Here is a 14,771-nt window from a genome sequence, read left to right as displayed (position 1 = left end):
ATATTTTTGAATTCACAGTAATTAATTCTATCTTTTGCTATATAAATCAGAGGTTTTTCATACGAAGCTTCCCATACCCTTTAAACGTGAATTTGTATTACTTACCTTTTCAGATATGGATTGGATTAGGTTGCGTTATTGCCGGCTTGGTGGCGATTGACGTACTGCACATGCTGTTGGTGGGAACTCGAAAATCCATTATATCCGTAGTGTCACAAAAATTTATACAATACTTTGGAGCCATTCTAGGAAAAGGTAATGGGAAACCCGTATTCTAGGAGAGCGGTAGCTCTCTTAGATAAGACTTCATACTGACTTTAATGTATAAAGGTGCATTTTCATGCTCGCTAGTAGCGGATAGATTTAGCGTGAGCGTTTAAATTACGCGGGTTTTTTTAAGCTAAAATATTTAAGTTTCCGCTTCCGCTAGGCTCGGTTTGAATTTCATGTTTGCTGATACAGCAGACAGATGGCGCGGAGAAGCACTCAAAATTTTAAGTGACTGTCTATTTAAAAATGGCGGTGGCACTGGGTAGTAAACGTAGGCGTTTTCCTCATTTGAATTTAAGAAAGAAATTGTTATTAATGGCATTGATGATTTTGAATCGGAACATAAAACGATAATATTCAAAGAAACGTTGGTGGGTACATCCAATTTGGAGAAATAGGAAAACGGAAGGACATTATGATACATTGGTGGGTAGTTTTTCATTAAGCCTTGGTCATTTATATATCGGTGAACATAGTTAGTAATATAAATCGAAATTGTTGACCGAGGTTGGATTAAATGTATAAATATTTAATAACGAGACGGATACTTCATGTTCAAATCATGTCCTAATATTTTAAAGTTGAAAGCTATGCGTAAACATGACCACGAATATTTTCGGAACATCACCCAAAAAGAATCGTACGTTTGAAAGTCTCTCTGATTCGATAAAAAAGTCACGTGATATTGAGCTTAAGCTTATTCGAATAGCGGAAGCGGAAAATATCTGTTTCAAATTGATCGGCGCGGAATTTGAAAACCCGCTTAATCTCGACGATATCCGCGGTTAATTTCGGCTTGATCACGCATGAAAACGACACAAGCTTGTGCGTGTAGCGGATTTTTGGGGTGTTTTACCCGCTACTAGCGAGCATGAAAATGCACTTTAAGGATGGTTTTTTGATTGGATATAACTTTTTTTGTTTTGTATAAATTGTTTTGAAAAAATTCCACAGAACTACGATTCGGACCCTGAATATGTGGTTAAAATTTCAAAAAGATTCATTTTATAGTTTATTTTATAAAAAATAAAGTTGCTAAGGGTGGTTTTCATTTCCATAAAAATTTTACGACATTTTGATGAAAAACTTGAAATTTTTCCATAGAAATAACATGGGAAAATAATATACAAATAACCATTTTGTGGAAGCCGTAATGCAATAACTATTCGTTTGTTTGACTTGTAATCGGTTTTAAACGAAAGCCTCGTATTTAGATTTTCCGCTTTCCAATTTTCATTAATTAGATTTAAGTTTAAGTATGTTTAATTTCGCATTGTCAAAACTATTCCAATCTGCGATATTTTAGCATAGATAAGAGTCAGTTTATGATGTAGCACGGTTAAGGCTATTTGGTCCAATTTTCGTAGTGGTTAAAAAACAAGAGAACCTAAGATTGTGTTAGCTAACAAGTTAAGTTGGAAAAGGACCCCACACTGAGACAGTAACAATAAAAGTAATTTAACAAGATTACCTACAACTGGTAATTAACGGACCACCGACAACAGAATCAAAATTTTCGTGTTTTCTGTACAGGGTGATAGATTTTATATCAAATATTATCCCTCTCAAAGGATTTAATTATTAAAAATTTATTTAAAATGTTATTACGAAAAGTTCAAATTGTATAGGATAGCCGCTCAGATTTTAAAGATTCTATGTTGAACCCCCGTGCAGCGCCTCTCTAGGGAATTTAGTGTAACTATCGACGCCAGCTGATCGTAACTACGGTACTACCGCTCATTTCTAGGAGGTAGACCGGGTCCGTAGCTCCCGCGAGTGCGCGTCGGGTCTAGCCAAGGCTTACAGGATTTGTCAAGGGAAATTTTTCGGATTACGTTGGTTTTTTCTGTTAAACAACTTGAACATCCAAGAATCGCGCATCGTTTATTGTAAGGCATCGCAAAATAAATCTCGATCAAATGGTAATTAACTAGCGATAACGGATAATTGAAAAAATTTGCCGAGGCCTAATACCACAAGACCGCCGCCAGAGAATGATAGAAATTAGATCAGTCAGCGGAAAACCGGGAATGAAACTCGACGCGAAAGAGATGGCGCTACACGTAGGTTCTTTCTGGCGGTCTAACTAAACTTTTTTTTTTGGGGGGGGGGGGTGAAACTGTATCTTTCGTTGTTAATTACCTAATTAAATTTTTATCGTATTCTGATGAAAATTGGAGATTAACCATTTTTTTGTGTCCTCTAAATATTTTCATGATTTTTAAACAAATTTTTTCTGGTGACGGTTCTCCTTTAAGCGAGATAACCTACGACTGGTAATTAAGCTAGACTACCGTTGACTGGTAATTAAGCTAGGTTACTGACGACTGGTAATTAAGCTAGATTACCGACGACTTTTAATTAAGCTTGATAATCTACGACTGGTAATTAAGCTAGATAACCTACGACTGGTAATTAAGCTATATTACCTACGACTGGTAATTAAGCTAGATCAGCGACGACTGGTAATTAAGCTAGATCAGCGACGACTGGTAATTAAGCTAGATTACCGACGACTGGTAATTAAGCTAGATTACCGACGACTGTTAATTAAGCTAGATTACCGACGACTGGTAATTAAGCTAGATTACCGACGACTGGTAATTAAGCTAGATTACCGACGACTGGTAATTAAGTTAGATTACCGACGACTGGTAATTAAGCTAGATTACCGACGACTGGTAATTAAGCTAGATTACCGACGACTAGTAATTAAGCTAGATTACCGGCGACTGGTAATTAAGCTAAATTACCGACGACTGGTAATTAAGCTAGATTACCGACGACTAGTAATTAAGCTAGATTACCGACGACTGGTAATTAAGCTAGATTACCGACGACTGGTAATTAAGCTAGGTTACTGACGACTGGTAATTAAGCTAGATTACCGACGACTTTTAATTAAGCTAGATAACCTACGACTGGTAATTAAGCTAGATAACCTACGACTGGTAATTAAGCTAGATAACCTACGACTGGTAATTAAGCTATATTACCTACGACTGGTAATTAAGCTAGATCAGCGACGACTGGTAATTAAGCTAGATCAGCGACGACTGGTAATTAAGCTAGATTACCGACGACTGTTAATTAAGCTAGATTACCGACGACTGGTAATTAAGCTAGATTACCGACGACTGTTAATTAAGCTAGATAACCTACGACTGGTAATTAAGCTAGATTACCGACGACTGGTAATTAAGCTAGATAACCTACGACTGGTAATTAAGCTAGATTACCGACGACTGGTAATTAAGCTAGATTACCGACGACTGGTAATTAAGCTAGATTACCGACGACTGGTAATTAAGCTAGATTACCGACGACTGGTAATTAAGTTAGATTACCGACGACTGGTAATTAAGCTAGATTACCGACGACTGGTAATTAAGCTAGATTACCGACGACTAGTAATTAAGCTAGATTACCGGCGACTGGTAATTAAGCTAAATTACCGACGACTGGTAATTAAGCTAGATTACCGACGACTAGTAATTAAGCTAGATTACCGACGACTGGTAATTAAGCTAGATTACCGACGACTGGTAATTAAGCTAGGTTACTGACGACTGGTAATTAAGCTAGATTACCGACGACTGGTAATTAAGCTAGATTACCGACGACTGTTAATTAAGCTAGATTACCGACGACTGGTAATTAAGCTAGATCAGCGACGACTGGTAATTAAGCTAGATTACCGACGACTGGTAATTAAGCTAGATTACCGACGACTGTTAATTAAGCTAGATTACCGACGACTGGTAATTAAGCTAGATTACCGACGACTGGTAATTAAGCTAGATTACCGACGACTGGTAATTAAGTTAGATTACCGACGACTGGTAATTAAGCTAGATTACCGACGACTGGTAATTAAGCTAGATTACCGACGACTAGTAATTAAGCTAGATTACCGGCGACTGGTAATTAAGCTAAATTACCGACGACTGGTAATTAAGCTAGATTACCGACGACTAGTAATTAAGCTAGATTACCGACGACTGGTAATTAAGCTAGATTACCGACGACTGGTAATTAAGCTAGGTTACTGACGACTGGTAATTAAGCTAGATTACCGACGACTTTTAATTAAGCTAGATAACCTACGACTGGTAATTAAGCTAGATAACCTACGACTGGTAATTAAGCTAGATAACCTACGACTGGTAATTAAGCTATATTACCTACGACTGGTAATTAAGCTAGATCAGCGACGACTGGTAATTAAGCTAGATCAGCGACGACTGGTAATTAAGCTAGATTACCGACGACTGTTAATTAAGCTAGATTACCGACGACTGGTAATTAAGCTAGATTACCGACGACTGTTAATTAAGCTAGATAACCTACGACTGGTAATTAAGCTAGATTACCGACGACTGGTAATTAAGCTAGATAACCTACGACTGGTAATTAAGCTAGATTACCGACGACTGGTAATTAAGCTAGATTACCGACGACTGGTAATTAAGCTAGATTACCGACGACTGGTAATTAAGCTAGATTACCGACGACTGGTAATTAAGTTAGATTACCGACGACTGGTAATTAAGCTAGATTACCGACGACTGGTAATTAAGCTAGATTACCGACGACTAGTAATTAAGCTAGATTACCGGCGACTGGTAATTAAGCTAAATTACCGACGACTGGTAATTAAGCTAGATTACCGACGACTAGTAATTAAGCTAGATTACCGACGACTGGTAATTAAGCTAGATTACCGACGACTGGTAATTAAGCTAGGTTACTGACGACTGGTAATTAAGCTAGATTACCGACGACTGGTAATTAAGCTAGATTACCGACGACTGTTAATTAAGCTAGATTACCGACGACTGGTAATTAAGCTAGATCAGCGACGACTGGTAATTAAGCTAGATCAGCGACGACTGGTAATTAAGCTAGATTACCGACGACTGTTAATTAAGCTAGATTACCGACGACTGGTAATTAAGCTAGATTACCGACGACTGTTAATTAAGCTAGATTACCGACGACTGGTAATTAAGCTAGATTACCGACGACTGGTAATTAAGCTAGATTACCGACGACTGGTAATTAAGTTAGATTACCGACGACTGGTAATTAAGCTAGATTACCGACGACTGGTAATTAAGCTAGATTACCGACGACTAGTAATTAAGCTAGATTACCGGCGACTGGTAATTAAGCTAAATTACCGACGACTGGTAATTAAGCTAGATTACCGACGACTAGTAATTAAGCTAGATTACCGACGACTGGTAATTAAGCTAGATTACCGACGACTGGTAATTAAGCTAGGTTACTGACGACTGGTAATTAAGCTAGATTACCGACGACTTTTAATTAAGCTAGATAACCTTCGACTGGTAATTAAGCTAGATAACCTACGACTGGTAATTAAGCTAGATAACCTACGACTGGTAATTAAGCTATATTACCTACGACTGGTAATTAAGCTAGATCAGCGACGACTGGTAATTAAGCTAGATCAGCGACGACTGGTAATTAAGCTAGATTACCGACGACTGTTAATTAAGCTAGATTACCGACGACTGGTAATTAAGCTAGATTACCGACGACTGTTAATTAAGCTAGATAACCTACGACTGGTAATTAAGCTAGATTACCGACGACTGGTAATTAAGCTAGATAACCTACGACTGGTAATTAAGCTAGATTACCGACGACTGGTAATTAAGCTAGATTACCGACGACTGGTAATTAAGCTAGATTACCGACGACTGGTAATTAAGCTAGATTACCGGCGACTGGTAATTAAGCTAGATTACCGACGACTGGTAATTAAGCTAGATTACCGACGACTGTTAATTAAGCTAGATTACCGACGACTGGTAATTAAGCTTGATTACCGACGACTGGTAATTAAGCTAGATTACCGACGACTGGTAATTAAGCTAGATTACCGACGACTGGTAATTAAGCTAGATTACCGACGACTGGTAATTAAGCTAGATTACCGACGACTGGTAATTAAGCTAGATTACCGACGACTGGTAATTAAGTTAGATTACCGACGACTGGTAATTAAGCTAGATTACCGACGACTGGTAATTAAGCTAGATTACCGACGACTAGTAATTAAGCTAGATTACCGGCGACTGGTAATTAAGCTAAATTACCGACGACTGGTAATTAAGCTAGATTACCGACGACTAGTAATTAAGCTAGATTACCGACGACTGGTAATTAAGCTAGATTACCGACGACTGGTAATTAAGCTAGGTTACTGACGACTGGTAATTAAGCTAGATTACCAACGACTGGTAATTAAGCTAGATAACCTACGACTGGTAATTAAGCTAGATAACCAACGACTTTTAATTAAGCTAGATAACCTACGACTGGTAATTAAGCTATATTACCTACGACTGGTAATTAAGCTAGATCAGCGACGACTGGTAATTAAGCTAGATCAGCGACGACTGGTAATTAAGCTAGATTACCGACGACTGTTAATTAAGCTAGATTACCGACGACTGGTAATTAAGCTAGATTACCGACGACTGGTAATTAAGCTAGATTACCGACGACTGTTAATTAAGCTAGATAACCTACGACTGGTAATTAAGCTAGATTACCGACGACTGGTAATTAAGCTAGATAACCTACGACTGGTAATTAAGCTAGATTACCGGCGACTGGTAATTAAGCTAAATTACCGACGACTGGTAATTAAGCTAGATTACCGACGACTAGTAATTAAGCTAGATTACCGACGACTGGTAATTAAGCTAGATTACCGACGACTGGTAATTAAGCTAGGTTACTGACGACTGGTAATTAAGCTAGATTACCGACGACTTTTAATTAAGCTAGATAACCTACGACTGGTAATTAAGCTAGATAACCTACGACTGGTAATTAAGCTAGATAACCTACGACTGGTAATTAAGCTATATTACCTACGACTGGTAATTAAGCTAGATCAGCGACGACTGGTAATTAAGCTAGATCAGCGACGACTGGTAATTAAGCTAGATTACCGACGACTGTTAATTAAGCTAGATTACCGACGACTGGTAATTAAGCTAGATTACCGACGACTGTTAATTAAGCTAGATAACCTACGACTGGTAATTAAGCTAGATTACCGACGACTGGTAATTAAGCTAGATAACCTACGACTGGTAATTAAGCTAGATTACCGACGACTGGTAATTAAGCTAGATTACCGACGACTGGTAATTAAGCTAGATTACCGACGACTGGTAATTAAGCTAGATTACCGGCGACTGGTAATTAAGCTAGATTACCGACGACTGGTAATTAAGCTAGATTACCGACGACTGTTAATTAAGCTAGATTACCGACGACTGGTAATTAAGCTTGATTACCGACGACTGGTAATTAAGCTAGATTACCGACGACTGGTAATTAAGCTAGATTACCGACGACTGGTAATTAAGCTAGATTACCGACGACTGGTAATTAAGCTAGATTACCGACGACTGGTAATTAAGCTAGATTACCGACGACTGGTAATTAAGTTAGATTACCGACGACTGGTAATTAAGCTAGATTACCGACGACTGGTAATTAAGCTAGATTACCGACGACTGGTAATTAAGCTAGATTACCGACGACTAGTAATTAAGCTAGATTACCGGCGACTGGTAATTAAGCTAAATTACCGACGACTGGTAATTAAGCTAGATTACCGACGACTAGTAATTAAGCTAGATTACCGACGACTGGTAATTAAGCTAGATTACCGACGACTGGTAATTAAGCTAGGTTACTGACGACTGGTAATTAAGCTAGATTACCAACGACTTTTAATTAAGCTAGATAACCTACGACTGGTAATTAAGCTAGATAACCTACGACTGGTAATTAAGCTAGATAACCTACGACTGGTAATTAAGCTATATTACCTACGACTGGTAATTAAGCTAGATCAGCGACGACTGGTAATTAAGCTAGATCAGCGACGACTGGTAATTAAGCTAGATTACCGACGACTGTTAATTAAGCTAGATTACCGACGACTGGTAATTAAGCTAGATTACCGACGACTGGTAATTAAGCTAGATTACCGACGACTGTTAATTAAGCTAGATAACCTACGACTGGTAATTAAGCTAGATTACCGACGACTGGTAATTAAGCTAGATAACCTACGACTGGTAATTAAGCTAGATTACCGACGACTGGTAATTAAGCTAGATTACCGACGACTGGTAATTAAGCTAGATTACCGACGACTGGTAATTAAGCTAGATTACCGGCGACTGGTAATTAAGCTAGATTACCGACGACTGGTAATTAAGCTAGATTACCGACGACTGTTAATTAAGCTAGATTACCGACGACTGGTAATTAAGCTTGATTACCGACGACTGGTAATGAAGCTAGATTACCGACGACTGGTAATTAAGCTAGATTACCGACGACTGGTAATTAAGCTAGATTACCGACGACTGGTAATTAAGCTAGATTACCGACGACTGGTAATTAAGCTAGATTACCGACGACTGGTAATTAAGCTAGATTACCGGCGACTGGTAATTAAGCTAAATTACCGACGACTGGTAATTAAGCTAGATTACCGACGACTAGTAATTAAGCTAGATTACCGACGACTGGTAATTAAGCTAGATTATCGACGACTGGTAATTAAGCTAGATTACCGACGACTGGTAATTAAGCTAGATTACCGACGACTGGTAATTAAGCTAGATTACCGACGACTGGTAATTAAGCTAGATTACCGACGACTGGTAATTAAGCCAGACTACCGACGACTGGTAATTAAGCCAGATTACCGACGACTGGTAATTGAACTTGATAAGTATATGACATGTGTTGATGGTGCTCAGGTGTACGGAATGTTTTTGTGGTATAACTATGTACAGCTTCCTCTGTATTTGCATGTGAAAATGACGGGAAAGCAGTTTGAGTTTTGTCATAATAGGCCTAGCTTTAAAATAATAATAGTCCTAACTTAAAGATAAGGCCTAGCATAAAAAATATATTCATTCTATATATATACTAGAGCACAGAGTAATCGATATAGGTTTTTTGACTTTAGCTTATCATGGAGCTACAATAAATACTTTATCCTTAACTTACTCAGAGTGTCGTAATTTCGTAACATGGTGATAGAGGTGGGATTGATTAAGCCCACGCTCCTCATTCACGCTTAACTACCACCGTCACCTAGTCGGGCAGCAACCATTATAACGAGCATTATGACGTCTTTCAAGAGCCCCGCACCGTTCGTACCAGGTGCCAACCCGGCCGTAGCGTGCCGCGAGTACAAGGAGGGATACGAAATCTACGCGACCGCCGCCAAGCTCGCAGATGAAACAGTAGCAACACAACGAGCCACCTTCCTACACATCTTGGGCCCTAATGGACGACGCATCTATAACACGTTGCCAATCGCTGAAGTCAACGACGCACGGACAGTAGCGGTAATACTGAAAGCCTTTGACACCTATTACAAACCCTATAAGAACCTACTCTACCTACGCTATCTGTTCCTTACCACCGTGCAACAAGAATCGCAAACATTCGATGATTTCTTCACGGACCTGAAAAGCAAAGCCCAGGACTGCGAGCTCTCGCCCTTAACAGATTCTCTAATCACCACACTCATTGTAGTTGGCATTCGAAACGAAATACTACGCAAGGAGCTTTTATGCAAAGCAAACTTAACGTTGGATGTTGCCGTGGCCGCTTGCCAGGCAGAGGAAACTTCCAGCCTCCACGCATTGGCCATGAACCCATCTGCATCCCGGTCCACCATTTCTCCGGACGTAACAACGATCGACGCACTTAAGAGACAAAGATATCTCAAACAACGTAGCCGTGACCAGGAACGATTCGCACACTCACGCAGCCACCACGCTCGCATACCCTACGAGAACACGACACAGTTCCATAGTAACCAGCAGCGGCCCCAGCAAAACCAACAATACTCTCGCAACACTCAGCGACTACCGAACGAGTGCCGTAACTGTGGCACCTATCATGATACACGACCTTGCCCTGCTCGTAACGCCAAATGCTTGGGCTGCCATAACCGAGGACATTGGAGAATTAAATGTCGCAGCACGAACGCTCTCTCCGAGTCACGCCATCATCACGACGACAGCGCCCGTTTTAATGGGGACACACACGAATTTGACTCTGATGCTCCTTATTACGACGAACAGTTTCAAACACGAAACCAAGAATACTTCACCTACAGCCTCACACTTCAAGCAATATCACAAGACAGCTCCGTTGCCACTTGCCTACTGAATGAAACGATCCTGCAAAACTCACGGCCTCGAGAAGACGAAATCCTCGACCAAATATACCTCTTCGACCAGCCCGTGATATTCAAAGTAGACACGGGTTCCCAGGTGAATATCATCACCAATAAGATGTACAAGGCTCTCCCAACCGACCAACCACTACGACATCCTGAACACGTCATTACCGCATACACTGGTCATACCGTCCCGATCGCTGGTATCTTAGATATTCCCTGCACGTCCAGTAACGCACAGACGACGCACCCGTTTTACGTCACCATAGAGGACCGAACTCCAATTTTGGGGGCTGCGGCAGCCCTCCAGCTGGGGCTTATCGAGCATCATCGAAACCAATTAGGACCACCGCCGCAACGCTCTCATACCATCCTCACCGTCCAGCGTACCGATGATGCACCAGAGTTCGCCATCACACCGGAGCTCGTCATCCAGCAATATCACTCCGTATTTGGAAACATCGGTAAAATCCCGGGCAAACACTCGATAGAACTAAAACCGCATGCCACACCATCGGCCGCAACAGCCCACCGAATACCATTCGCTCTACTACAGCCCGTCAAAGCAGAACTCGATAGGATGCTTCAATATGGGGTAATTGTTCCGGTGACGGAAGCCAGCGACTGGGTTCATCCTATGGTGGTCGTACCCAAAAACAAAAGCTCTCAAGGTCCACAGTCCGTGAGAATTTGTATTGACCCGAGGCGACTGAACAAGGCTATCAAACGCAACCCGTTTCCCATTCCTACAACGCAAGGAATCTTTGCCGAATTGAGTGGTACCAGCGTCTTCACAGTACTGGATGTACAAAGCGCCTTTTGGCAAATTCAACTAGACGACGCCAGCTCAAGGCTATGTACCTTTGCCACACCGGAGGGACAGTTCAGATTCACGAGGCTACCGATGGGAATTTCAACTGGGTCTGAGATATGTCAAAGGGTCATGCGGAGAATCTTCCCGAAGGCTGAGTTTCCCGAGGTCCACATATCGACAGACGACTTCCTCATCGCAACCCCAGATATGACCTCGCACACGGAGGCCTTGAGCAGGATATTAGAGAGAGGTTGGATTTCAGGCCTCTGTTTCACTCAAAATAAGCTTCAACTTGCGGTAACTAGAACGGAATATGTCGGTCACATTTTAAGCCCGGATGGGGTTTCGGTCGATCCACGCAAAGTTCAAGCCATCACCTCGCTTCCACCGCCACCAAATAAAGCCGCGCTACAGAGCTTCCTCGGCATGGTGAACTACATCATTAAGTTCATACCACACGCAAATGAAGACACTGCACCCCTAAGAGAACTTTTGAAGAAAGACGCCGTCTTCAAGTGGGAACCAACACATCAGACCCATTACGATCGTCTGAAGACACTAGCATCGACAGCCCCAGTGCTAGCCTTCTTCAATCCCACAAAGCACATCACCCTCTCTGTCGACGCAAGCCAGCATGGAGTTGGAGCGGTTCTCATACAGGAAGGACATCCTATAGAATACGCGTCTACGTCATTCACACCTACTCAGTGCAGATATGCGCAAATAGAGAAGGAAATGTTGGCTATAGTCTACGCTTGTGAGCAGTTTCATCACTACATAGCCGGAACCCGAATAACAGTACAGACGGACCATAACCCTCTCATCGGACTAGTAGAGAAACCCTTGCACATTATATCGCCTCGCCTACAAAGACTACTAATGCGTTTGTTTCGATATCAGATAAACCTCGTCCATGTACCGGGCAAACAGCTACTGATTGCGGACATGCTCTCAAGAGCCCCTCAAAAACAAACCAAGATAGACACCGACAACTTGGAAGGTCCCAACGCCGCAGTACATGCCATCACTGCTCTACCTGAGCAAACGCACACCCGATATAAACAAGCTTCAAGCAGTGATCCCACTATACAAACAGTCAAGTCATTCGTACAGGAGGGCTGGCCAAGACAATACAGAACACTTTCCCCTGAGATCAAGTCCTTCTGGCAGTATCAGGATGAGCTCCACATCGTGAACAACCTACTCTTTCGGGGAACACGTCTGGTCGTACCGAAAGCAATGCAGAAGGAAGTAATGGAGCAACTACACGCAACGCATCAGGGCATTAACTCTTGTATGGCTAAAGCTAGAGTTAACGTCTTCTGGCCTAACATCACACGAGACTTAACCGACTTTATCCGCATGTGCTCAACTTGTGCTAGGAGAGAACGAGCAAATCCACCCATGGAGATGAAGCCACACCCGTTACCATTACTTCCATGGGAGTTGGCGGGAACTGACCTCTTCAAAATCGACACCCATAACTACATAATACTAGTCGACTACTTCTCACATTTCATCGAGGCTAAAGAGTTAACTAATACCACCGCCCATTCGGTAATCGAATTTCTGAAGCCACATTTCGCTAGACACGGTCCACCGCAGCGTCTGATCTCCGACAATGGCCCACCATTCAACTCGGCCGCATTCCAAGCCTTCATGGAGGAATGGGGAATCAAGCACGTCACCTCCTCGCCGTACTACCCCCAGTCCAACGGGCTCACGGAAAGGACCATCCAAACGCTGAAGAACTCCATCATCAAAGCCAGAGAGAATGGGAAAGACTTATCACACGTATTACTAGAATACCGAGCTACCCCAAAGGGCAACCGGCCATCACCGGCAGAACTCGCCATGGGACGTAGAATAAGAACACCACTAACAGCTTCAAATATAGTTCTGGAACCGAACTATCCTGTACACAACGAAAGGAAGGCCATAGCTCAACAGCAAAGAGACATGACCACCCGTTTCAACAATAAACAAACTTCCACATCGAAGACACTAGCACCATTTCGACCAGGACAAGCCATATATTATCAAGCAGGTCGCCGCAACTGGATACCCGCAACAGTTATCAGCTCAGGCCCAGAGCCAAGATCTTATCAAATAAAGACCAGAGAGGGACAGAGCTTCCGTCGCACAAGAGTGCACCTGCGTGAAGACTTCAGACAAAACCCTCACCACATCAAAGAGGACAATCCTGCGATCCAAAAGCGAACGACAGTTACCTACGGCAACCCAAGAATCTCTGACAGCAGCCCAAAAGCCTTCTCGAGAGCAGGGCGTCCTCCAAATCGGCCACAAAACGCAAATTCTAGCCCAAGCCAAAACCTGACATTGCCGACATTTTCTAACCACGAAGCCAGCGCAGCTCATCAAACATCACCGCAACGACCAACACCGGGCAGCATAATAGCACCCTCAAATCTCCCACCAGCATTCAGTCGGCGAGAGGAACGCATGGAAACGAACACAACTCAAAGTCAGGCCAGAACAAGGAGTGGACGACCTAATATTCCACCCAAGAGATTCAATCCAGAAGACTACAACATCGACTCGAAAAAATCAAACAGTTTCTATCAACTTAATTTAGCAGCATTGTATAGATATAAAACGCAACCAATTTCAATGTAAAAAGATGCATAGACTATAATTCAGTAATTTACTTTTGTATAAGACTATAAGTCATAATTTACTTTTGTATAATTACTTCGGGAAAAGGAAAGATGTCATAATACGCCTAGCTTTAAAATAATAATAGACCTAACTTAAAGATAAGGCCTAGCATAAAAAATATATTCATTCTATATATATACTAGAGCACAGAGTAATCGATATAGGTTTTTTGACTTTAGCTTATCATGGAGCTACAATAAATACTTTATCCTTAACTTACTCAGAGTGTCGTAATTTCATAACAAGTTTGACCGGACGTTCATTGTAAAGTCAAGCAGTCAGGAATGACAGTTTTATAATAGATGGTTGGTTAGATCAAACGCGTTAACTAATGTATGCACAATGCCCTAATACTTTTACTCTCCTAAGGTTTCTGAACAATTTGAATTAAAATTAAAACTGTCTTTGTAGACGGGAAAGTGTAAAAGATAAGTGTAGTATATGATTTGCCTGAAGTAACAGATATTAAAATTTTCACTTTTGAAGACATGATCATAAAACATCGATTATTTGAAAAAAATTCTTGTCTTAGTTTTTTTCACCAAAATTAGTCAAAATATTTTGTCATGAAACATAAGCATCATTTTAAAAGTAGTACGCGTGTACATTTTATTTTATATCAAAAATTTACAATTAGTTTTGAGTATTCGGTCCTGTAAGGAGAATAAAATAGTGAGAAAATGGTTGAACAAAAAACTGTGTGAAAACTTGACAAATCGTAGTCGTTATTTTGAAAGTTTT

The 14,771-nt window shown here is 41.3% G+C and overlaps 1 protein-coding gene across 1 annotated transcript; it reads left to right on the top strand.

Annotated features, from left to right (window-relative positions):
- The first annotated feature begins 9,470 nt into the window (after nt 1-9,470).
- On the top strand, nt 9,471-13,988 carry LOC149683473 (uncharacterized). The gene has a single exon (XM_089871285.1). It carries the CDS (start codon nt 9,471-9,473, stop codon nt 13,986-13,988), a length of 4,518 nt encoding a protein of 1,505 aa, XP_089727411.1.
- Nucleotides 13,989-14,771: the final 783 nt, after the last annotated feature.

The sequence above is a fragment of the Phalangium opilio genome, unplaced genomic scaffold (assembly GCF_054372755.1).
Source record: "Phalangium opilio isolate 3A_F unplaced genomic scaffold, DU_Popi_V2 ptg000037l_1, whole genome shotgun sequence".
Lineage (NCBI taxonomy): Eukaryota > Metazoa > Arthropoda > Arachnida > Opiliones > Phalangiidae > Phalangium > Phalangium opilio.
The sequence above is the reverse complement of the archived record's forward strand: the minus strand, read 5'-3'. Positions and strand labels throughout refer to the sequence as shown.

Excerpts from the sequence above, each read along its gene's own strand:
- LOC149683473 (XM_089871285.1), top strand. The coding sequence starts at position 9,471 with ATGACGTCTTTCAAGAGCCCCGCACCGTTCGTACCAGGTGCCAACCCG.